This window comes from Solanum tuberosum, unplaced genomic scaffold (genome assembly GCF_000226075.1).
Source record: "Solanum tuberosum cultivar DM 1-3 516 R44 unplaced genomic scaffold, SolTub_3.0 scf00433, whole genome shotgun sequence".
Classification (NCBI taxonomy): Eukaryota; Viridiplantae; Streptophyta; class Magnoliopsida; order Solanales; family Solanaceae; genus Solanum; species Solanum tuberosum.
The window spans coordinates 1-23,820 of record NW_006239356.1 but is presented as its reverse complement, the minus strand read 5'-3'; the positions used below and the strand labels follow the sequence as shown (position 1 = coordinate 23,820).

The 23,820-nt window shown below is 35.1% G+C and overlaps 3 protein-coding genes across 9 annotated transcripts; 2 read left to right on the top strand and 1 right to left on the bottom strand.

Annotated features, from left to right (window-relative positions):
* The first annotated feature begins 1,677 nt into the window (after window positions 1-1,677).
* On the top strand, window positions 1,678-8,626 carry LOC102603353 (125 kDa kinesin-related protein-like). 4 transcript variants are annotated; one of them, XM_006363277.2, is made up of 23 exons: window positions 1,678-1,820; window positions 2,154-2,334; window positions 2,425-2,554; window positions 2,842-2,997; window positions 3,074-3,550; window positions 3,804-3,901; window positions 3,986-4,142; window positions 4,220-4,289; window positions 4,391-4,467; window positions 4,560-4,613; window positions 4,706-4,786; window positions 4,876-4,987; window positions 5,291-5,377; window positions 5,484-5,659; window positions 5,948-6,109; window positions 6,181-6,288; window positions 6,401-6,559; window positions 6,651-6,734; window positions 7,068-7,273; window positions 7,388-7,489; window positions 7,575-7,684; window positions 7,837-7,988; window positions 8,063-8,626. In XM_006363277.2, exons 2-23 carry the CDS (start codon window positions 2,156-2,158, stop codon window positions 8,285-8,287), a joined length of 3,162 nt encoding a protein of 1,053 aa, XP_006363339.1. In that variant the 5' UTR covers window positions 1,678-1,820; window positions 2,154-2,155; the 3' UTR covers window positions 8,288-8,626. The 4 variants fall into 4 exon arrangements, with proteins under 4 accessions (XP_006363339.1, XP_006363338.1, XP_006363337.1 ...); XM_006363276.2 differs by having other exon boundaries at window positions 2,144-2,334; XM_006363275.2 differs by having other exon boundaries at window positions 2,136-2,334.
* Window positions 8,627-8,937: 311 nt separating this feature from the next.
* Window positions 8,938-14,708, bottom strand: LOC102602910 (uncharacterized). Of its 3 annotated transcripts, none has more exons than XR_368581.2 (4): window positions 14,273-14,708; window positions 9,994-14,097; window positions 9,094-9,333; window positions 8,938-8,993 (listed from the first exon to the last, which is right to left on the bottom strand). XR_368581.2 is itself a non-coding variant. In XM_006363273.2 (3 exons), exon 2 carries the CDS (start codon window positions 14,021-14,023, stop codon window positions 10,025-10,027), a length of 3,999 nt encoding a protein of 1,332 aa, XP_006363335.1. In that variant the 5' UTR covers window positions 14,024-14,097; window positions 14,273-14,708; the 3' UTR covers window positions 8,938-9,333; window positions 9,994-10,024. The 3 variants fall into 3 exon arrangements, 1 of the variants encoding a protein (XP_006363335.1); XR_001471765.1 differs by having other exon boundaries at window positions 9,994-13,961; XM_006363273.2 differs by having other exon boundaries at window positions 8,938-9,333.
* Window positions 14,709-19,112: 4,404 nt separating this feature from the next.
* On the top strand, window positions 19,113-23,787 carry LOC102592652 (putative respiratory burst oxidase homolog protein H). 2 transcript variants are annotated; one of them, XM_006363326.2, is made up of 14 exons: window positions 19,113-19,428; window positions 19,536-19,695; window positions 20,309-20,357; window positions 20,437-20,550; window positions 20,631-21,437; window positions 21,694-21,786; window positions 21,889-22,004; window positions 22,088-22,190; window positions 22,538-22,629; window positions 22,707-22,854; window positions 22,938-23,060; window positions 23,166-23,294; window positions 23,379-23,457; window positions 23,569-23,787. In XM_006363326.2, exons 1-14 carry the CDS (start codon window positions 19,221-19,223, stop codon window positions 23,676-23,678), a joined length of 2,331 nt encoding a protein of 776 aa, XP_006363388.1. In that variant the 5' UTR covers window positions 19,113-19,220; the 3' UTR covers window positions 23,679-23,787. The 2 variants fall into 2 exon arrangements, with proteins under 2 accessions (XP_006363388.1, XP_015158887.1); XM_015303401.1 differs by lacking the exon at window positions 19,113-19,428 and having other exon boundaries at window positions 19,678-19,695; window positions 20,444-20,550.
* The last annotated feature ends 33 nt before the right edge of the window (window positions 23,788-23,820 follow it).

The window sequence follows — 23,820 nt, the reverse complement described above, 5'->3', positions numbered from 1 at the left end:
AGTAAGCTAACTTACTTATATAATTAAATAAAAGAAGGGTTAAAATTAAATAAAGTAACTTCAACATAAATTTACCAATATAATGATTAGTAAATTTGAATGACTAGGGATCAAATCTACCTAGTTGTCCCCATCACTTCAAACTTAAAATGCTAATCATTTTTCAAATAATAAAACAAAACTTGAAGACATAGTAAACAATTTCTTGAATTCAAAATCAACTCAAATACTAATTAATATTGCTAATCCAATAATCATTCTTAATTAAAATAATCATGAAATCTATTAGTAAGACAATTGGCATGCTTTGGACCCCATTGCTCCTTATCATGGCTCCACCCTGACTCCCTTTAAATATAGAAAATTCTATAATTAGTAACCTGAGATCATTATTTTAAAACTATTTTATATAGTCAGTAGAGAAAATTTTATTTTCCAGAAAATGGTGCAAATTTGGCATTCTCTAAAGTAGTAGTTAAACTACACAACATATGCAATCTAATTTTATAAATAGAATTTGAATTAGATAAGATGTACATAAATTTTATTTCTGTTTTTGTGGACTAAAGAGGTTAGTTCCTCTCCTACTTAACAAGGGACGACATTCAATTATATATTAAACTTTTATCCTAATCCTTAATCTACATATATATACCTTTGTTTCCATGATAATATCCTCAAGAAGTTGAAGTTGTGTCCTTTTTGTCTAATCGCCTCCCCCTTCCCCTCGGTTCTTTTTTGACCTATATTTACCTCTCCTAACTCCTGCTACGTCAACTTCTCACCGTTTGTAACTAGTTCACCTTCTCTTCACATGTCCAGACTATTTCATTCTCTCGCTTCCCTTATTTTGTCCTTCACGGAGGCCTCTCTCATAGTGTTCCGAATGAGAACATTTTATTTCACCACCTAACTCTAATACGGTTTGCGGTATTATCATCGATCTCATTGATTTCCTAGATTATGAATCCAAGATGCTTGAAGCTTTCTTTCTAAGGTTTGTCACCTCATGTGTTACGTCGCTGGACTTACACTCCAGACACTTTGTTTTAGCCTGCTTAATATAAAAGTCCTTATAAGTCAAAATGCTTATACGTATTCTTTAGCTTTATCTATACAAACAATTGATAAATACAACCTGTGTTTATAAATTAAAATTAATTAAAATATTATCATCTCCAACTTATGATTTTATAACTTATAAACTATTTTATTGAACGAAACCTTTTACAATTCTATCTCTAATATCCTTCATAATCTTCGAAATACTCTTTCTAGAACATATTTTATTATTTCTCTGTTCTATTTTCACTATTCTTTATCTCTATGTAAATCACTTTATATTTTTTTTACATAAATAACTTAAAAAGACATTTCAATTAACACAAAAAGTTCTTATCAACATCTTTCATCAAACACATAAAATATTTATAACTAAATTCAATATTTCTATTCAAATATTAATTATTTATTTATTAATTTAATTTCAACACTTAAAAATACTTTTCTATACTTGATATATATTTATCGCCCACATTTTTAATCAGCTAATCCAAACGGTCTCTATATCTAATTATTTTTCACATAAATTTTATAAGGGTAAAAAAAATGGATTCCAAAAAGAATCTCTCAATATTTTTTTTTAAAAAAACTTTAACCTAAAAATTCACCAATTAATTAAATTCCCAGTCTTCCATCTTCTCCGTTCACTACATTCACACTTTCACTGTACATTTCTTACTCAATTTTCTCTCTCTAGAACATTCGCCATTGCTGAAATTGTTGAAGCTCTCAACGGCCGGCGAAGTACTTCACTTTCTGTAAGTATATAAATATATACACACACTTCCTGCATTATGCTTTTGTACGTATCTGTGAATGCCTAGATTCTACTCATCCTTTTTTTCTCTTCGTATATTAAGATATTTTTGCTTGAATTTTTCGCATCTGTAAGTCGTTTTCGAGTAAACATTGAATCGTTTTTGCGATTTAAACTCGAGAAAATCCACATTTTACTTCTCCTCATCATTTTTCAGCGATTTCCACTGGCATACAGATATATTTGTTTATTTGCTTGTGTTATGTAATTTTTCTGCTCAGATTTGAATTTGAACTGAGTTGACTAAGAGAATAAGGTTGTGAGATTTGAGAAGGAATGGAGTCATCGCAATCGCAGCTACAGAGAAGAGGAGGAGGTTTAGTTTCGATGTCACCGTCGCATACGCCGCGGTCGAGTGATAAAGTGGTGAGAGATCTGCGATCGGGGGAAGGGAATGTGAATGGAAGGCATGATAAAGAAAAAGGTGTAAATGTGCAAGTTATTTTGCGTTGCAGGTGAGTAAAATGAATGTACTTTAGAGTTTGTTATATTTACTGATTTTAATTGAGTGTAGTTGATGGAATTGGTATGGTGAAAATATGCAGGCCGTTGAGTGAGGATGAGATAAGATTGCATACACCAGTTGTGATTTCCTGTAATGAGGGTAGAAGAGAAGTTTCTGCTATTCAGAACATAGCTAATAAGCAGATTGACAGAACATTTGCCTTTGATAAGGTTTGATAATTTGCAGCTGATTTATCATTCATCTGTTCGATTTTTGGAACAGATATACGGAATGGAATTGAAGAAATGAAGTGGTTCTGCATAAAATTTGGACTTATTCCTAATTTCCTATATAGCTTTCCTTAGATTTTTCCATAAAAATAAAGCATTTTCATAATTCTCACTAGACCTGTAGTATACACTCTAAATGAATTTGTCCATTACAGTTCACAATGAGTTAAAACCGGTTATTTGTGTTCAAGACCCTAACTTTATGTTGGATAATTCTTCTGTCTCAGGTGTTTGGTCCAACATCCCAACAGAAGGACCTGTATGATTCTGCAATATGGCCTATTGTTTTTGAAGTTCTAGAGGGATATAACTGCACCATTTTTGCTTATGGGCAGACAGGAACAGGAAAAACTTACACAATGGAGGGAGGGGCAAGAAAGAAGGTTGGTGGTTGATAGAAATGTGTTTGTTTCTACTAGCTACTTCTTCATACTAATTGTTAAATTTGCCCCATTTAAGAATGGGGAATTTCCAAGTGATGCAGGTGTTATCCCCCGAGCTGTTAAACAAATTTTTGAGATATTGGAAGCTCAAAATGCTGAATATAGCATGAAAGTAACACATTTGGAGCTTTATAATGAGGAGATCACAGATCTTTTAGCTCCTGAGGAATGCACAAAGTATGTAGATGATAAATCCAAAAAACCAATAGCGCTAATGGAAGATGGTAAGGGTGGAGTTTTAGTTAGAGGTTTAGAAGAGGAGATTGTTTCCACTGCAAATGAAATCTATAAGATCTTGGAGAAAGGTTCAGCTAAGAGGCGTACAGCAGAGACTCTTCTTAACAAACAGAGTAGTCGTTCTCACTCTATTTTCTCTATCACAATTCATATCAAGGAATGCACTCCAGAAGGGGAAGAGATGATCAAATGTGGCAAATTGAACCTTGTAGACCTTGCTGGTTCTGAGAACATATCACGTTCTGGTGCAAGGGAGGTAAGATGTAAAAATATCTGACTGCCAAGCCATTGTGTTTGGCAGTATACTTAATGCACGTAAAAGTAGTTTAAAGAAACAATGTAATGCTGAGATGCTGTTTTAGCAATGTCACAAATTTATCTTTTGTTCATGATAGCTAGTCTCTAGATATTCTGCTTTTTAAGATCTTTGTATTTTCCATCCTTTTTCCTCGTTCAGTTGCTTTCTTCTAAATTACAGTATAATAAACTAATTGTTTTTTTTGCTGCAGGGCAGAGCGAGGGAAGCTGGAGAAATCAACAAGAGTTTGCTTACACTTGGTCGTGTTATAAATGCTTTAGTTGAACACTCTGGTCATATCCCATACAGGTCTTCTTCAATCCAGTCCTATGTTATTATAGAGTGCTTTTAGTTCTTACATATCCTGAGTAAGTATTACTTTGTATATGTCAGGGATAGCAAATTGACACGGTTGTTGAGGGATTCTCTTGGAGGGAAAACAAAGACATGCATTATTGCAACAATATCACCATCAGTTCACTGTCTGGAAGAGACACTGAGCACTTTAGATTACGCTCATCGTGCCAAAAATATAAAGAACAAACCAGAGGTTAGTTTTCAGGATTTTTATTACCTAAAGAATGTATCTTTATCTATCCTTCAGCTTTTTCTCTGTTGTTATTTCAGATTAACCAGAAGATGATGAAATCTGCATTAATCAAAGATTTGTACTCCGAGATTGACAGACTGAAGCAAGGTCTATATTGCTCTCTTCCTCTTGTTTTCTATATATAAATCTATATTTTACAGCAACAAATTATCTAACAACATTTGTTTTTTCTATTTTATCGCCAACAGAGGTGTATGCTGCAAGAGAGAAGAATGGCATTTATATACCAAGAGACCGATATCTTCAAGACGAAGCAGAGAAGAAGGTTCAGTACTGTTTTCAGGATCCCAAGATTGGTTGCAGTCACTTGACATATGTTTTAATACTCTATGGTAACTTGTTTTTCTCCTCTCTCAGGCAATGTCTGAAAAGATAGAACGGATGGAACTTGACTTCGAATCCAGGGACAAGGTGCACAAGAGATGAAAAAATCTGGAGCATCTTAATTTTCTTGTAAAAACTGATTAATCTGAACTCATTATCCTGTTGCTTTCTGCAAACAGCAATTTATGGAACTTAAGGAACTATACAATTCTCAGCAATTGTTGACAGCAGAGTTGGGTGACAAACTTGAGAAGACAGAGGTTAGTGGAATTCTTAACTCATCATATTCGAGATCTTTGTTGTCTGACTCTTTCTCATGAAATTTGCTACACTTTTTGTGTCTTTTCAGAAAAAGCTTCAGGAAACTCAGCATACATTGGCTGATCTCGAAGAGAAACACAGGCAGGCAATTACCACTATAAAAGAAAAGGAATTTCTGATATCTAACCTTCTAAAATCTGGTAAGCTTCATCCTCTATGTCTGGGGGAAAGGAGAACTTTTTTGGCTTGGGGAAGCAACGTATTTATGCCAAGTCTATTATTTTAACATATTCATAAAAGTAAAGTTGGGATATGGGTGTATTACATTTTTCATTAACATTTTCATAAAAGTACATTTGGGATATGGGTGTATTACATTTTTCATTAACATTAGCAAATTTGGATGTAGCCATAATGATTTGTCAGTGAATGTGGGGATTTATGTAAAATAATTTCACAATTAGAGTAGTGCATGATATCTGGAATTGTATGTCTTCTACCAGAAAAAGCACTGGTTGAGCAAGCATTTGAACTTCGAGCTGAACTGGAAAATGCTGCATCAGACGTGTCGAACTTGTTTGCCAAGATTGGTGTGTATACACTATACAGTTCTAAAACTCAAATACATGATTAATTTTCTTTCTAAGAAAACAATGTTGCATCAAGCTCCTGCATACTGATAATGGGTGATTTCAGAGCGCAAAGACAAAATAGAAGATGGAAACAGAGTTCTCATCCAAAATTTCCAATCCCAGCTGACTCAACAGCTTGAAGTCCTGCATAAGACTGTTGCTTCTTCAACCACACAACAAGAGCAACAACTCAAAGGCATGGAGGAAGACATGCAGTCCTTTGTTTCTACAAAGACTGAGGTATTCTTGACACAAATTTAGTTATTAGCCATGTTTCTAGAAAAATTGCATGACCTGATTCCAAAGCCAAAAGGAGATGGCAATATGTAGTTTTCAGATATTATTTGTTGCAGTATTTACCAAATTTATTTAATTAGGGAGCATATAGAATTATTTGAACCTGCTCTTTTGACAGAAAAAAATTACATGCTTCATAAGTGTAGTGCTTCAATTGTCTAATAGGTTTACATATTTCTGGTGAAAATTGTACTCCTATTAACCAATATCACTTTCTTGTCTGATTTTCAGGCAGTGGAAGAGCTTCGAGGCCGTCTGGAGAACTTAAAAACCATGTTTGGTTCTGGTATCAAAGCTTTAGATGGTTTGACTGGGGAACTTGACGGCAATGCTCAGTCAACCTTTGACCGTTTAAATTGTGAAGTTTCTAAACATTCTTCTGCTTTAGGAGAGGTGTGTATCTTTTCTGCTGTTTTTAAGACATTCTGAGGAATTTGTTTCTTATCTCCTTTTTCCTGATGTAGCTTTTTAAGGAGATTGCTTCTGCGGCAGATGCCTTGGTTAATGATCTTCAAAAAAGTTTACATGATCAGAAGGAGAAACTAATCACATTTGCACTACAGCAACGTGAGGTATCAATAGTTAACTATTTGTGAAGCACATATATTCTTTCAATGCTCCTTATCTGGATCTTTCTTTTTCCTGCACGAGTATAGCTTATAAACTTTGGATGCCTTTATATAGGCACATTGCGGGAGTATCACAATGTCAAGGTCCATTTCTCAGATTACTGGGAACTTCTTTAAGACTCTAGATATGCATGTGTCCCAGTTAGGTGAAATAGTGGAAGAAGCACAGACGGTCAGTGACCAGAAATTCTCTGAACTAGAAAAGAAGTTTGAGGTCAGTGACTTCATCACTAGATTATGACTTTTTATTAGACAATGTTGATATGCATTTGTTACCTCATTTTATTTGGATTTCTCAATTTTAGGAATGTGCTGCCAATGAGGAAAGACAAATCTTGGAGAAAGTGGCAGAGTTGCTCGCTGGATCAAATGCTAGGAAGAAAAAGCTGGTAGGTCATTTAATAATGATAAAGATGTGCATCACAGTTCTCGATGTGGCTAAGATTGCCCAATTCTAAACCTTAGAAAGATGATGATAAGAGTATCAACATGAGAAAGTTTATAGGTGTTGTAGAATGTAGACAGATTGGGACTTCCTTTTTCTTGTGTAGTTTTATATTTGAAATGTTTGGTTGATTGCTTGTAGTCAATGATCATTAGAAATAATTGGCTTATTATGATCAAGCAGAAAATCCTGTATCCTGAATCACAGTCATTGATCGGCTATAATCTACTTTTGGTTGCAAAAAACTAATTGACTTTTGTATGGCTGCCTTCTGTAGGTTCAAACTGCTATCGATGACCTTAGAGAAAGTGCGTCCAACAGAACTAACAGACTGAAACAAGAGATGTCAACCATGCAAGATTCAACTTCTTCAGTTAAAGTCAAATGGACTGCTTACATGGACAAGGCTGAATCACACCATCTTGAAGATACTACTGCTGTGGAAAATGGGAAGAAAGAGATGGAAGAGGTGCTACAGAATTGGTATGTAAACTCAGCTGATATATTCCACACAGAGATCTTAGGAAAATTTTTGTTCTTTGGTGTTTGTAAGTGTATCATCATTTCTGTGCTAACATGGAAATATGCAATGTGCAGTGTGCAAAAGGCTAAATTGGGAGCTATGCAATGGACAAATGCTCAACAGTCTTTATTAGACCTAGAGGAGAGAAATGTTGCGTTTGTTGATGAAATTGTTAGGTCAGTTGGTTCAGTGACTGTTCACTACTTCAGTTTCATAGTGGTGATATTTTACTTAGACTGTTACTCCCGACGTTTTCTGCAGGGGAGGAATGGATGCAAATCAAGCATTACGTGTAAGATTTTCATCTGGAGTGTCATCCACTCTTGAAGACACTGATGCTGCTAGCAAACACCTACTCTCATCTATTGACCGTAAGCTATCTAGAGTTTTTTTGGTAACCAATGTAAAATATTACCATTACCACAAAATACCAATACAAATAAAGAGCACCCATGCTATCTAGAGTTACACGTTAATAGTTTTAGCTTTTTTGTCTTTCAATTAATTTGATCAATACATGCAGATTCTTTACAACTCGACCGTGATGCTTGTGCAAACCTTGATTCTACGATTGTTCCTTGTTGCGGAGAGCTGCGAGAACTAAACAGCGTACACTACCACAAGGTTGTTGAAATTACGGAGTACACTGGAAAAAGTCTTTCACAAGAATACATGGTAAGGGCGTTACCTCAAATTTTACATTTAGTTTGTTAAAAAGGACTATGTTCTAAGTCTATATTTCAAAATAGGTTGATGAACCGTCGTGCTCGACTCCTACAAAGAGACCATTTAATCTTCCAAGCGTTGAGTCTATTGAAGAACTAAAAACTCCCGCTTTCGAAGAGTTGTTGAATTCATTTTGGGATGAAAAATCCTCAAAGCTATCAAATGGAGATGTAAAGCATAGTATAGAGATAGAGGTAGTAGATCCTTCTTTACGAGATTCAAGAGTTCCCCTCACTGCTGTAAATTAGAAGAGTCCAGACTACAATTACATACATCATAATATATGGGCAATTAAGGAGGAGACAGGAGAGTTGTACATAATATGTGTCTTGAATCTCCATCTTTTCATCTATACACGTAGCAGATAATTTATCCCTATTCTTTTTATTTAATTTGAGTGATCGAAATATGTAATGTTTGTGCTGAACATGTTAGTTTGAAGTGTCCGTGGATGCAACATTGATAGAGTTTGTAAATTTCGTTTGCAACTTCTAGCAAACAATACATTGTATACTGAGATTTCAACTCTTAACCTGTCTTATAATTGCAATGCAATCATCAGATCATGTACTGGGAGTAGTAATTAACATTGTTGCTTGCATCTCTAATCAAACAGACTCAATATTGCTGATAGTACAGAAGCTAACCTCAGGGCCAAAACCCAGACACCCAAAAAAGAAAAAAAAAACAAAGAACAAATAAAATCCAACGTTTGATCATTTCAGGCCTCGAATATCATAGATTTTGAAGTATGAATGCAGTTAAAGGAACATGGGGAGGCTTGATCACAAGACCAACTTATTTTCATTTATCTCATCTAATAATAACTAGATTAATGTTACATACGAGAGGGTATAATAACATATGGACTCTGCTGCTGCTCAATTCAGAACAGTGATTAGGCTTCAGCATTCTCGTATTGTATCAATATGCCATGTAAATATACTGTATACACTGAAAAAAATGGAACAAATGAAAAAGGGATAGATAAGAAGACAAGGCTAAATGAGACTAAAAAAAAAAAAAAGTTATGCAACTGCAAGCAAATTATCACCTGCAGTCTACATATTGAGGCTCCCCTTTTTTCCTTGTTTTAACTAAAGAACGAATCTACATTTGAACTGTCATGGCCAAAATATACCATCTTAGCGGACCAGCATGGCCAAAAAAAAAAACTGAACCGTTGAAGTGGATGATGAATTTCACTGAGTGCAATTGGACAGTATTTTTTGTTAGAGCCATCTGACGGCCGAAAGTTCCTGGCTCTTCAGGTAGGTAATATATAAGGCTTTTTCTGCAGGAAAGACCAAATGAACAGTATGTTAAGGAGGAAAAATAAAACAGTTTAATTCCAACACTCCTCCCCTTCCCCTTCCCCTTCCCCTTCCCCTTCCCCCAGGCGGTGGAATCAACCAAAACAATGAATCGAATCCTCAAACACCCTCATAAAATGAAATCCAAATTTATAACTTCCTGGCCTAAATTCACCATCTATAAATAAAGAATGCCCTGTCAGTTTACTACTTCTCACGACAGAAACAGAAAGAGACTAAAAACATGACGAAAGACCAGGTCAAGTTGCTAGTATAAGCTAGCTCCTCAGGTACCAAAAAATGATCCTTTTTATATTGCACTGAAAACCGGCAAACCTTGTGCTTCAACGAAAATGAGTAAACTGAAATTACCATCAAAGTTCTTAGGGCTACTATTTTACCTAGAAAATTCCCACATAAAAAAATGTCAACTGACAGAGACTTCCATATCAGACAATTACAAATCAATGTACAGTCAAATAAACCAATCAACCACACTAAAATTTCAAATAAGTTTGCATAACATAATGAACTAGAAATACTAGTTCACAGTTTCAGGGAGAGTATTAGGAAGAAAAGGAAGATGAATGCATTGGAAAAGGTAACAGGTAACTTCCAAAATGTGAAATGGATCAAAGTACCTGGAAGCTTCTGACAGAGCTCTTTCCACAATCAAGCTGGTGGTTCTCCACCACATGTTTCATCAACAAAATTATCAGTAGAGTTTTGCTGACATAACAACTTATTTCCATCTCCAGGAGTTGAGCAAAGAGTATCCCAATCCATCAGAGAAGAACCACAATGCATAGCACCTTGTTCTGACATATGGCTGCTTTTAATATTCCCCTCTACATGATCCTTACCATCCTCATAAGTAAGGTCTGTTCGATCCTCATCCACATTTGAGGGCTCAACATTGGGATCTGAGCTCAAATCAAAACCATTTTGTTCCCCTGTCCCATTATAAGCTACGGTTACTGCTCCTTGATCAGATGGTTCAGCAACTTCTTTCTTTTGCCTCTTCCATTTCTTTGTAGATGAAGTACCATCATCCTCAAAATCTTCTTCTTCTCTATCTCTGTGCAAGTAAACCCAGAGCTTCTTCTCATTATCAAACTGTACACAAGGATCACGTTCATAATGCAAACGATCCAACGCACCACTAACAACTTGATTGACTTGAGCATCAGAAACCTCTTCCACAATATACTGTGAGTCTCTGATTAAAGTACAAACATCTGCTCTAGTTCCTGTGCTGCCAGGCAACCTAGCAGCTGCATCTCGCACAAGACAGAGAATCGTTACATGGGCAGGGCGATCCTTTTTAAGCATGAAGTGATCACGAGCTTTTGACGTTGGCTTGCCACCACACCTTCTCAGAGGAGCAACTATTGATTTTTTCCCATCAATAGCAGTGTAGGAGAAGGCCCTGTCAGGTATTGAATACCTAAGGAATTCCTCTTTACGGAAATACTCTCTAACTTCTTCGGAGCTTGGGCCAATGGTACTCAGACTCTTCTGAGCTCGCAAATCTCTGAACCTTTCCTTCTCATCTAGATTATATTGCATCAACGACAACGGAGGGTCAGGGAGACTTCCTATCTGCCGTAGCGTCTCCTGACCATTTTTCAGCCAATTGGCAAAAGAATCAACCAACTTGACAAGCATTTTGTGAGGAAGACCCCACACTTCTGGAGATGTGACTTCCTCCATAGGCTCATGATCAGATGAATCAGGGCTCACTGGACCAATCCATGACCAACTTTTGGTGGGTTTGTCATAGACCACAAGAGACTTCCACCCTTTTGCACCAAGCGGTGCTGTTTTGGAAGAAAATATTTTGAGCACTCCTCTGACCAAATCATGGAGAGGTTCTTGAGTCTCAAGAATACAGGGATCTCCCGGGTTTGATCTCACACGGTTAACAATTTCTTGAACACTCAGAGAGGGCACCTTTGCTTGAGTGGAAGGAATTGAATTATCACCATCCAACTCTGAGGGTGGTGCAACTCCACCATGCTCCTCCAGAGCTTCCTGTCTTCCAGCAATTGTATCTACAGCCTCTTCTGGAAGCAAAGTAATCATTGCCATACGAGCTGCTGAAAGAAGATGAATGATGGAGAATGAAAAGCCAGTATGAACTGTAGGAGTAATCAAAGTGAATGGCTTTTTTTGAGGTCGGCTTTCTACATCTACATCTTCTACTATCATTTCTGAAGTTGGGGATCTGGGAACTCCCACTAAAGGAGGCCATGTTTCATCCTCCAGCTTCTTTTTACCCCGCTTCACTGAGAGGTCATCTTGTCGCTGCTGGGTATCAGAATAGAGAGGGTCAGTATCATCTAGCTCATCCATGTATGGGACATCAACTTTGACTTTCCGCTTCTTCATGACTGAGTTGCAACCTGTTAAATGCATATCAGATTTTTCATGGTGATCAAGAGCACTTGTGTCAAGCATCTGACCTTTCTTTGAAAACTTGGTAGAAACTCCATTCCTTTTGGCCGGCAACCGTGTCCGCAATGAGTCATCCTCTTGAAACTTGTGATCTTGTATATAATTTGCAGGCAGGATATCACGGCTAACTTTTCCTTTTTGTTTCTTCTCTCTGGTGGATGCCATGTGGTACTTTTCAGTATGGTCCCCTTGCAAAGGACCATTCTTGGCCAGCTTGTAGATTGGTTGCTCATCTTCATCATCATTGTCATTGTCGAACTGACTTAAGCCAGAGAAATGATTTCTAGTGGAGAAACTACTCATATGACCAAGATCATGCATCTTACCCATTGGTTCTGCTCCCAAGCCACGACTTCCACTTCTCTTTGGGCGGAAAAGTTCACTGGAGTCGTTCATCATCCTAGAAGAATGTAATGAACCATCACGAACCGGTATACTGTACTTATCCTTTTGACCAAATTTAGCCCTTTTAGTATCCAATGCAGACGTCAAGTTCGTGGAACCACTGGGATATGCCCACTTGCTCCTCATCAATGGATTGTTACCCTCGTCACTTCTTTCTGATGATTCAGATTCAGTTTCTTCAGTCTTTGCAAATACTCTTCTACCTCTAGTTCCTGACCCATCTTGTCCTCCATTCTGCATTTTCGCCTTGACTTTCTCAGGGAAGGCTTTTGCCCTATAGTCTGACTGAAATAACTTATCATTTAACTTCCGATCAGGATATTCTTGGTCCACCTTCCACTTTTTGCTCACGTTACCAAGCTTGTGTGATGGGTTGGCAAAATAATTATCCTCTTGTGCTTTACTTGGCCAAAACGGTTCACTTCCGCTCGCTAGTTCCATTCCACTTCCCTTCACCGACATTTTAGGAATCCGGATTTTCCCATAATTCATCTGATCTTCAGAGAAAAACTGTGGGAGACCATCAGCATACCTGTCTTTTTTCCCAAATTCATATGCAGCTCTGGCATTACTTGGCTTTGCAGTCAAGACCTTAATATCTGACAGCTGATTGACAGTATTGTTTCTTCCATAGGCATAAAGATCATTCTTCAACGGGACAGGCACACCCATGAAAACATCAGAGCATTCTTCCACTCTCAACCTTTCATGCTTTTTCCCCAATTTTACAGTCCCACTTCTATCAACAGCCCCTGCCCGTGAAAAGTTTCTCTCTCTCTGCACATCCACTTCATACATCCCATCCTCCTCATAATTGCCATTCAACATATCCCTCATTGGGACAGCCATCCCAGAATCATAGTCCATTCCTTTACCACGACGAAAAGGAGGCAATGCAGAACCCTTTGTTCCACCTACCTTCAAAGTCCCTTTTAGGTTCTGCTTTTTGTATCTGGTAGCTTCCGAAGCCATTTGTCTAGATGATGAATCCAAGGCTGACCCTATTCCATATCCAGAATAACAGCCCATATTCTGACCAAGATTACGATCTTTTGTTCTTTTGCCCCACAAAGTATCACTGAACTCCTCTCTCTCGGATCCATCACTTTCCAATTCTTCCATTTTCTCGTACATTAAAATCTTCTCATTCTTCTTAATGTTCAGCACTTGAAGCTTCTCCTCAATGCTATACCCAGGGCAACTGAGCCAAGCATCTCTTATCTGACAAAGATTACTGACAATTGCATTCTGATGGTTTCTGAGTTGGTGATAATGCTTCCGCTTCTGAAAGAAAATCAATCCTTGACGGTAAAGTGCCACTCTTGGCTCGCATAACCCACCCTTCAACATGTTAAACAGCTTATCCAGGGGACTTCCAAAATGCATATTATTACCGGTGAGGAGGTCTTTCAATGTTCGCATAAACGTTTCCTGGTCCATGTCAGGAAGGTACTGAGTAAGATTAAACCTTTCTTCCTCAGACAACACCTCATTCCAAACATCCAATGACAACACATCCCCCAATCCCGAAAGATCATACAATTCGAACGGAATGCTACATGTTTGATCCCCAATTTGACAAAACTCTTCCTTAGACTCCCCTAATTCCAACAAATCAAAGTCGTCCGATCCCGCGCCTGAATCACAATCATCAAAATCATCATCATCATCCTCGCCATTAGATTCAACCTCACCTCCGCCGTTTCGTCTCTGAAACTCCTCATCCTCACTCGACATACTATCCCTACTACGAGGAGAAAACTCAGAATCAAATCGCGATGCCTTAAAGCTTCCCTTTTCGATCACCATTCAACATATAAACAACACCCAAAGAATAAACAGACCACACCAGCACACTAACCTTCCAATCCAAATTCAAAACCCTAGAAAAAAAATCAACCAAACATGCCAAAATTCAGAAATTCTCCATACCCATAATGAAAAAACACAAAATATTAAAAACCCATCTCATCAAAACAAATATAAACACATCCATATACATATATGATGTAATAGGTGTAAACAAAAAAAATTACAGATTGAATTAGAAGAAATTACCTTGAAACAGATGAACAGAGAAGCAAGAAACAGAAAGGCGACCCAAAATTCCTTGAAGGTAATGTGAGGGAAAGAGAAAGAAAACCCTAAGAGAAGAGGCGGTTATATTGTGCTATGCGGGTGTTTGGAAGAGCACAGTGGATTATACTATACAAGAAAAAAAAGGGGGAAAAGGGGAAGAAGAAGAAGAAGAAGATGAGGACGTGGATGGTGGCATCGCCGTTGGATTGAGAGATGAAAAGACGAAAAAGGGCATCGGAGAGAGAGAGAGGGAGCTTGAAGGAGATAGTAGTAGAGTGTAGAGAGAGAGTGTGTGTGTGTGTGTGTCTGGGTCGAGGAAGAAGGGGTTGAGTCAGGGACAGGGATGACTCGGGGAAATAGTGTGAGTTAGAAAACTCGAATCAAATCGATTAAATAACAATAATAATATATCAAGTGTAATAAAAAAAAGAAATTATAAAATATAATTGTACAAGTGAAAATTTGGAAAGAACAAAGTATACACAAATTTATATATGAAACATAAGAGGAATCAACGGATCACTTATTCTTTAAATGCTTCTTTTCAACTGTTGTTTGGAATAAACTCTCATGCTGATAAGAACATAATAGAAATGCAATGGAATGAATAGAGGAAGTGTGTTGGATTGAGACTCTTGCTTGCAGTGTATACAATATGACAAGAAAGGAATAATCGAGTCTTTCAAATAGAGAAATTTTGCAATTCTCTCAAGGCAAATTAAAGAAAAGACGTGCTAAATAATTTGAAAAATGAGATATAAATATGAGGACTTTAAGGTACAATTAAATTTGATAATTGGTATTGATTGTCATTAGAAAATTGATTATATTAATTAATTAATATGTTCTAATCTTTTTTACAAATTGATAAGGTTTGATCTAATTTGTTTTTTTTTTTTAATTATAGAAAAAAAGAAATGATTCTATGATTGAACAGACTTACATTAATTGAAAGCTATATAATAAGCAAGTTTATGATACTATATCCTTAGAGATGATAATCAGGGTAGGATGGATCTTTGTGCTATTGCAAGTGTTACTTTAATGCTGAGGAACCCACAATGTGTGTGTTAGCATTGCAATTAAGAAAAAAAATATTACATTAATGCTTTATTTTTTAAATGTTTAAGTAGAATATAATTTGACTAAAACCAAAACAATTATACAACATAAGCTACTAAAAACCTATGGTTAACAAATAGTTAAATTAAATATGATGTTTAAAGGATTAAATTGAAAAAAGTATTTAATTATGATATGTCATTTAAGTTAATAGATATCTCTAACAAAATGAACGAGCATAAGAATTGAATTGGATTTGGAGTTAGTCCTTGAGGTTAAGAGGTTATGAGTCTGTTGTTTGAATATTTTGAATTGTATAAATGGACAATAAGAAGAGTTGTATCAATGAGCATATGTGAAGCCAACATATGTTGAGTCTAATTGTTGATATTAACCATAATCATAAGTTTTAAGATGTTTCTATGTTGAGTGTATGTACTCATTCAATCATTTTGAGTATTAGAACACTTTTACTCTAAACAAGACTTTCAATAGGTTCATTATATTTTTCTAACTTAGGGAAATAAATGACACGTGTCTCGGAAAACTCAGGTGCTTTTCAAAAAGGGATAACCAAAATTTAGAAATCGTAAAACTTTAAAGAGGAACTTTCGCAAATAACCACTATAATAAACTTAGTTATGCTTCATAGCTATAGTTTGCATATTATAGGCTGTAGCTACAGTTTAATCTGCTTCGTTTGTATAATTCAGTTATTTTGTACAAACTCGAAATAATGAATTTATACAATTACAAACATCAGAAGTGTAAACAATTATATAAATTCCGAACTATACAAAAGTTATACAATTATATAGGGATAAGGGTCTGAAAAATACCCCAACTTTGGTTGGATTTGCTGTTGCGATACTAAACTTTCATGAGGACCTATTACCTCCTTAGACTATTTAATACTGTATTTTAAACATATATATTTGCCCACGTGGACATAAAAAATAATGCAAAATTATAAATAGTAATGTGTCCATGTGGGCACATATATACCTTTAAAATACACTATTAAATAGTTCAGGGGGTAAAAAATACGATATTAAATAGTCTAGGGAGGTAATAGATCCTCATGAAAGTTTAGTATCGCAACAGCAAATCCGACCAAAGTTGGGGTATTTTTCAAACCCATATCCCATTATATTATACAAATTCCAAAATTATACAAAACAAAAAAGTTGAGCAATGTAATTATAGCTAAAGGTAGGTCGCGAATTGTAATTAAGGCAAACTATAGTTATGTTAACTAATTAACTATTATATATTTGTTTATATATGTAATTTTCCCAACTTTGAATCATTATAGGAAAAATTACACAAATCCACATTTTAGATTACTTATTACCATTATCCCCTATAAGTTTTACAATTTTCAAAATCTCTCATTTTCGCGCATCAGATTAGTGTATCTTGAGCATAAGATTAATGTATCAACGCTTATATTATTATATCTCACGCATCATATTAGTGTATCTGTATAAAATGTAATGTATCTTACTTAACGATTAATGTATCTCGCGTATCAGATTAATGTATCAGCCCATCATTATATCTTAAGTTTATAACTTCAAGCCCAATTTTTTTTAACTTCAACTCGCAAGTCTGAAGTGGATTTTAAATGGGCTGCTATAGAAAATGGGCCCTCTTGCTTATTTGACCCGTCCCATATCGTTCACCTTCCCAAGCCCAAATATATTCCGTCTTTTTTTGTTTTTCTAGTTTTCATTTAAATTTTTATTTCTATATAGCATCCTATATGTATTATTCTACCTAGAACTCATGTTTCTACTTGTTTAATTTTATACAAGTGTACGTGTCTACTTATATATACACCAAAAATTAAAGGACATAAATATGAAATGAGGTTAAATTAAAGAACAGTACATTTATACGTTCTAATATATTCTAACTGTTAGTATAAAAGTATTTACACGTAAAACAAAATAGAGAAAAAGAACAAAAGAAAAAAAAAGGTGGAGCATAACGTGCTCACAACTATAGAGCTATCTGTTAAGTAAAAAAATTTTGAGAAACATGCACGTTATGCATAATTTTTTTTTGTCTACTACCTACCATTAAAAATAATTGAGTTGTTTGGTTACAAGAATGTTTGTCCATAATGCATTCAACACCTACTTCTTTGTTTATAGGATAGATCAATCGAGGCGGAGTCAGGATTTGATTGGTGTGAATTTAAATTATAGAATAGTAAAAATAAGAATTACGTAGTAATTATCTGTTGAATTTTATTTGTACATATATATATTTAATAGATTTGTTATGGCATAATACATAGATGTGTCTTTTAACTTAACTTTAGCTGACGTTTATGTCCTTTAATTTATTTTTTAATATGCATAAGTAGACATTTAAATTTGTACAAAATTGAACACGTCATGAAAAATTGCATGAGATATACTCGAACTGATTTGTATTATGTAATGTAGGACGTGAGTGTTTACTTGTTCAATTTTATACAAGTTTAAGTGTGTATTTTTGCACATCCAAAATTAAAGGATGTCGAATATAGATATAAGATGAGATCAAGTCAAAGAGAACGTTTATGTATTATATCATTTCTTAAAACAAATATAAAATTTACAGAAAAATCAAGTTTCCTTGTAGCGATTGAAAAAAAGAAAAAGAAAAGGAAAGACCAAACTTTAGATGAACGAATCTTATCATATGATCTTTCAAATAAATATGTTCCTAAAAAATCAAGCTAGTACTACAGTTGTATTTGTATCATGGGGGAATAAGTTAGCTGTAATATCCTCCAAGATTAAGCTAATGAATTGAAATAAACTTTTATTAAAAAAAAACACAAAATAAATAAATAAAATACAGATCACGAGTTTAAATTACGCAAACAACCACTAATACGTATATTAAGATAGTTTGTCTATAAATTATTCTCTTTCGGATGCGACCTTTTTCTGAATCGTGCTAACACAATATTTTATGTACATGTCTTTCATTTTGTAAAATTTGCTTTAAGAAACAATGTCTACACATTAATATTGAAAATTAGATAAGTTAACTTTCCCGAAACACATTTTTCACCAAAAGGGAGAAAATAAATTTCATAACTTTTGGTTGCAAGCATTTTTCTTAATAAATTTACTAAGTACTAACTTTTAATCCTGTTAATACTTACAACGTTACAATAACAATAACATATATTCGGGTAATTTCGTAAGTGAAATCTAAGGAAGTTTAGATGTACCCAACCTTATCTTTCTCTCTTAATTGGATTAAAAAAATCGTTTTCAACAAACCCTTGGCTCAAAATAAGTGTAATCAAAACAAAGAGTAAAAGAAACAAAACGATAACAACATAGCAAGCAACATGCAATAATAAAATTGAATCAAAAATACCATGCAAAGACCAACTACAGAGAAGATGAAACTAGCCTCCATCTCTCCCACATAAAAGTACATCAACACTAATTACCTTAATATTCAACTCATACCTTTCTATTTAAGATCATAATATCTATTTTTAAAAATTTTAAAAAAATATATTAAAAAATCACTATTCGAGCAATATATATAATTACTTTTCAATAACCAAAAATATCACTATTCGAGATGTGTTGGTGGTGGTGATGGTTGTAAATTTAGACAATTCATTTATTTAACTTAAAAAAATAATTAAACATGACAACTAATTCGGAACGAAGGCTATATATACTAATTTAACAACTTTGCATTTTTTAACCCTTTATGCCACCTGTATGTATAAAATTCATGTCTTCTTCTTCCAAACCTCTCATTATTAATTAATCTCTGCAACATATTATGTGCAGATCAACCTTAATAATCATCAAAACTTGAAGAAGAAATTTGTGTAAAAATGGGAGAAACCCCTTTAGAAAATGGAGGAGGAGGAAGAAAAAAAATGGTTAGAATAGAATCAGGGGCAGCAAGAGGGTTCAAGAGCCTTCATTTTCTTGATAATACTACAGGAAAAGAAGCAGATGCTTGGAAAAATGTTGAGAAAAGATTTCATCTAAATGCTGTTAATGGCATTCTTTTTAAAAACAAATTTGGACCCTCTATAGGTATGAAAAGTTTTTTTAAATTGGGGCTAGAGAACGAGGATATTTACCAACTGAGCTACTAAAATTTCTCGATAGAATGTGATATTGTTTTTGTTTTGAAATGAAAGGAATGGAAAGCAAGGAATTTGCAGAGGAGTTGTTTGATACAATGGCAAGGAGAAAAAAGATTAATGCAGAAAATGGGATAACAATTGAGGAACTTAGAGAATTTTGGGATGATATATCAACTCATTGCTCTGATACAAGGCTTCATATTTTCTTTGACATGTAAGAAATTCTCCATTCCTTTTTGTTTTGTTCGTGATTTGAAGCTTATGGGTTCTGGATTCTAATCTTTTAAAGTTACGGAATTGTGTGCATATTCAATTGGATTTTTAAATATGTATATATGGTTTGAACTAAAGTTATGGCGTTTAGCCAAACCCCTGGCTGGGGGTTAGGGAGGGAAGAAAAACTAAGAACATATGCTGGAGGGACTAAACATGTCAATTTTGTAGTACAAACGAATTCATGATTTAAACTTGATGGATTCAACGTGTAATGTTCTTAAGATTGAACATGTTGTACTTTTGAAATTATGAGATCAAAATTCAATATTTTTTCTTAGTTTAGTGGTTTTTCATGCATGCATTGAGGGGTGGAGCCAGGTAGGGCCAAGGGGTTCATCCAAATCCCTTCGATGAAAAACTTACATTGTTTATACGTGATTAAAATTATTTTTTATGTGCATATATAGTAACTATTGAACCCCCTTTAACTTCTTTGTGAACCCCTTAGTGAAAATTCTGGCTCAACAACTACATGTAGTTATGTCTAGCTTGAAGATACGAAGTTCAGATGAACTCGTTGTTTAAAAGCTCCATCCTTCTTTGTTTTGCAGGTGTGACAAGAATGGTGATGGGAAACTATCAGAAGAAGAGGTCAAGGAGGTGAGAAAAACATACTCACAAGTGAATATGTTCTTTGTTTATTTTGGGAGTCAATCTACTTAATATTTTTTTGTGAAAGGTTCTAGTGATGAGTGCTGCAGCCAACAAATTGACAAACTTCAAGAAACATGCAGCAACATATGCAGCTTTAATCATGGAAGAGTTTGATCCTGACCATTTAGGATATATTGAAGTAAAATTCTACTCAAAGTTGCCATCTTTCTATACGAAGTCGTCTTCTTTTTGTTTTTAAAATCTTCAACTTTGAAACAGATATGGCAACTTGAATCTCTACTAAGAGGAATGGTTGGATCAGAAGATGGGCAAAAGAACATGAAGAGATCACAAACACTAGCAAAAACCATGATCCCTAGACAATATAGAACTCCAGTGAGCAAGTTTTTTAGCAAAACTTCAGAGAAGATATACGATAACTGGAAAAGAATTTGGGTCGTAACGTTGTGGTTGTCCATTAATATCATACTATTTATATGGAAGATTGAACAATTTAAAAGGAGAGAAGCCTTCAAGATTATGGGATATTGTGTCTGTTTAGCTAAAGCTGCAGGGGAAACTCTCAAGTTCAATATGGCTCTAATTCTCGTTCCAGTATGCCGAAGAACTCTTACTCAGATTAGAGAAAGTTTCCTTGGTTATATTATACCTTTTGATGATAACATCAATTTTCATAAAATGGTTGCCGTAGGAATTACTGTAGGGGCCTTTATTCATGTATTGTTTCACACAAGTTGCAACTTCGTAAAGTTAGCGTCCTGTCCAGAGAGTAAATTTATGACAGCTCTTGGAAGCAATTTTGGCTACCAGCAACCAACTTACATGGATCTGGTAGTATCTGTTCCAGGCGTAACGGGGATACTAATGACCCTTTTCATGCTTTTCTCCTTCACACTGGCAACACATTCGTTCCGAAGAAATATCATCAAATTGCCATGGTCATTTCATCGTTTGGCTGGATTTAATGCATTTTGGTATGCACATCATCTGCTGATATTTGTGTACGTGCTCTTGATCCTCCATGGCTACTTCCTATTCCTTACCAAAGAATGGTACAAAAAGACGGTATGTCCACTTTCATTTTGATAACCTTATCACACTTGTTAACCTGGTATTGAAAGAAGTACTAGTTGTAGGTTTACTTTGATAAACTGCAAAAATTATGCACATAAATCATATTGTTGTCCAAATGTTGAGGAAAATGTAGCATGAATATAAGCTCTATATTCTTGATAGCTAGTTCAATGTTTCTTCAAATTAGTTAAAGAATTTTCTATCGAAAAGTCATGATTGAATGAGCAAAAATACCTTTAATATGCAGACATGGATGTATCTTGCAGTCCCAGTAGTTTTATATTCTACAGAAAGAGTTCTTATCATCAATGAGAACCGCTACCACGTGAACATCCGAAAGGTTTTAGTTCCAAGAAACTTATATCAATTTATGAAAAACTCTTGGTAATTGCAAAATTTCTAAATTCAGCTTCATTTCTGTGTCGTAAAATGAAAAATGCAGGCTGTTATATATACAGGGAATGTACTAGCACTATATATGACTAAACCTCCAGGATTCAAGTACAAGAGCGGAATGTACCTGTTCGTTAAATGTCCAGATATATCGAACTTCGAATGGTAATTAAAGCACAAATTCTAATCAAACATATTCAATACTGTCAATATCCTTGTGCTAAGAAATTTCTATTTGTCTCTTACAGGCATCCATTCTCAATCACTTCTGCACCAGACGACGACTATCTAAGTGTCCACATACGTACATTAGGAGACTGGACTACAGAACTTAGAACCAGATTTGAAAAGGTATTATACTATGCTACATTTCTTAAAACAACTTTACTCTTCATTTTCTGTGGTGTACAAAACTTGACTGAGTAAAGAAAGGTATGAACTAATACCACAACAAACTTGCAACACATAGATCCAGCCATATCGTTGACGGTTTGACACTTGATTATCACATAGTAGGCAGATATGTATTTTATGTCAGGTACTTCTTGCAATGTCTTTGTGTAGGATAGTAGGAGACAATTTACTAAGGCATGACTCGTAAAATCAAGATACATAATTCGCTGAAATGAATAAGGAACTTTAAGGTTTTTTATTCCTATTGTTCTTTGCTCTTGGGATCCTAAAGCTCACATTTACAGGCATGTCAAGCTACACCATCCAAGACGAGAAATCTTGTTAGAATGGAAACTAAAGCGTATAACCAGAAGGATGTGGAACAATCTCAAGCCGAGTATGCTACAATGTTCTATTGCTAATAGTATCCATCTTCATGTTGCTTTGAAACTTATATCTTAAATTTTGAATCAGAAATCCAATGATCATTATCAAAGGGCCTTATGGTGCACCAGCTCAGAACTACAAGAAGTATGATATCCTTCTACTAGTTGGCTTAGGAATTGGAGCAACGCCATTTATCAGCATTATAAAGGACATACTAAACCAGAAATCGGGATATGTAAGAGCTTATGCATATAGAAGTATTTTGTTAATAATAACAACAGAGACAAAAGAAAACATAACATAATCCAACAACTGCAGAATCAGCAAGATGACGGCAAGAAAGGTCCCCAAAGAGCATATTTCTATTGGGTGACACGAGAACAAGGATCATTCGACTGGTTCAAGGGTGTAATGGATGACATTGCTGAACACGACGAAAATGTTGGTTTTTGAACCCTGAGATTATGAATAAGTAGTTTCCTCAATTAGCGTAAACTTGGACTAATACACTTTACATGTTCATGGAACTTTGATATTCTCCTGCAGGAAGTGATAGAAATGCACAACTACTTGACTAGTGTTTATGAAGAAGGGGACGCTCGATCAGCACTAATCACAATGGTCCAATCACTGCAACATGCTAAAAATGGAGTTGATGTTGTCTCAGAAAGCCGGGTATTTTCTTTAGATCTAATGATCACTACACTACTAGCTTCAACTTTTTTATTAGAACTGTTTTAACACTTGATTCTCCGACAGATAAGAACACATTTCTCTAGACCAAATTGGAAAAGAGTGTTTGCTCAATTAACAGCTACACATCCATCATCTCGCATTGGTAAGCCTCTAATTTTGAACTACTTCAAGGTTAATTTCACCGATGGACACTCAACTACTTCATTGTTCAGTCTATAAAAACATGTTTGAAACATTATGGTATATTGCACAGGTGTTTTCTACTGTGGAAGTCCAACACTTACCAAACCACTCAAAAGGTTGTGTCAAGAATTTAGCTTAAATTCATCCACGCGCTTCAACTTCCACAAAGAGAACTTCTAGAGTACGCGATGATTTCATAGTTTGTGAGTTCACTACAAATATCGGTATCAATATGTTTGCAGTTAAATTTGTACTAGTACTATATACTAGTTAGCTGTAAGGGTCGTTGGTTGGGAACAAGTTATCCCAGGATTAGTTATCC

Excerpts from the sequence above, each read along its gene's own strand:
- LOC102603353 (XM_006363277.2), top strand. The coding sequence starts at position 2,156 with ATGGAGTCATCGCAATCGCAGCTACAGAGAAGAGGAGGAGGTTTAGTT. Across the intron at positions 7,490-7,574 it reads TTTGTTGATGAAATTGTTAG|GGGAGGAATGGATGCAAATC; the intron begins GTCAGTTGGTTC and ends CGTTTTCTGCAG. Across the intron at positions 7,989-8,062 it reads GTCTTTCACAAGAATACATG|GTTGATGAACCGTCGTGCTC; the intron begins GTAAGGGCGTTA and ends ATTTCAAAATAG.
- LOC102602910 (XM_006363273.2), bottom strand. The coding sequence starts at position 14,023 with ATGGTGATCGAAAAGGGAAGCTTTAAGGCATCGCGATTTGATTCTGAG.
- LOC102592652 (XM_006363326.2), top strand. The coding sequence starts at position 19,221 with ATGGGAGAAACCCCTTTAGAAAATGGAGGAGGAGGAAGAAAAAAAATG. Across the intron at positions 21,438-21,693 it reads AAGAATGGTACAAAAAGACG|ACATGGATGTATCTTGCAGT; the intron begins GTATGTCCACTT and ends TTTAATATGCAG. Across the intron at positions 22,191-22,537 it reads TTAGAACCAGATTTGAAAAG|GCATGTCAAGCTACACCATC; the intron begins GTATTATACTAT and ends TCACATTTACAG.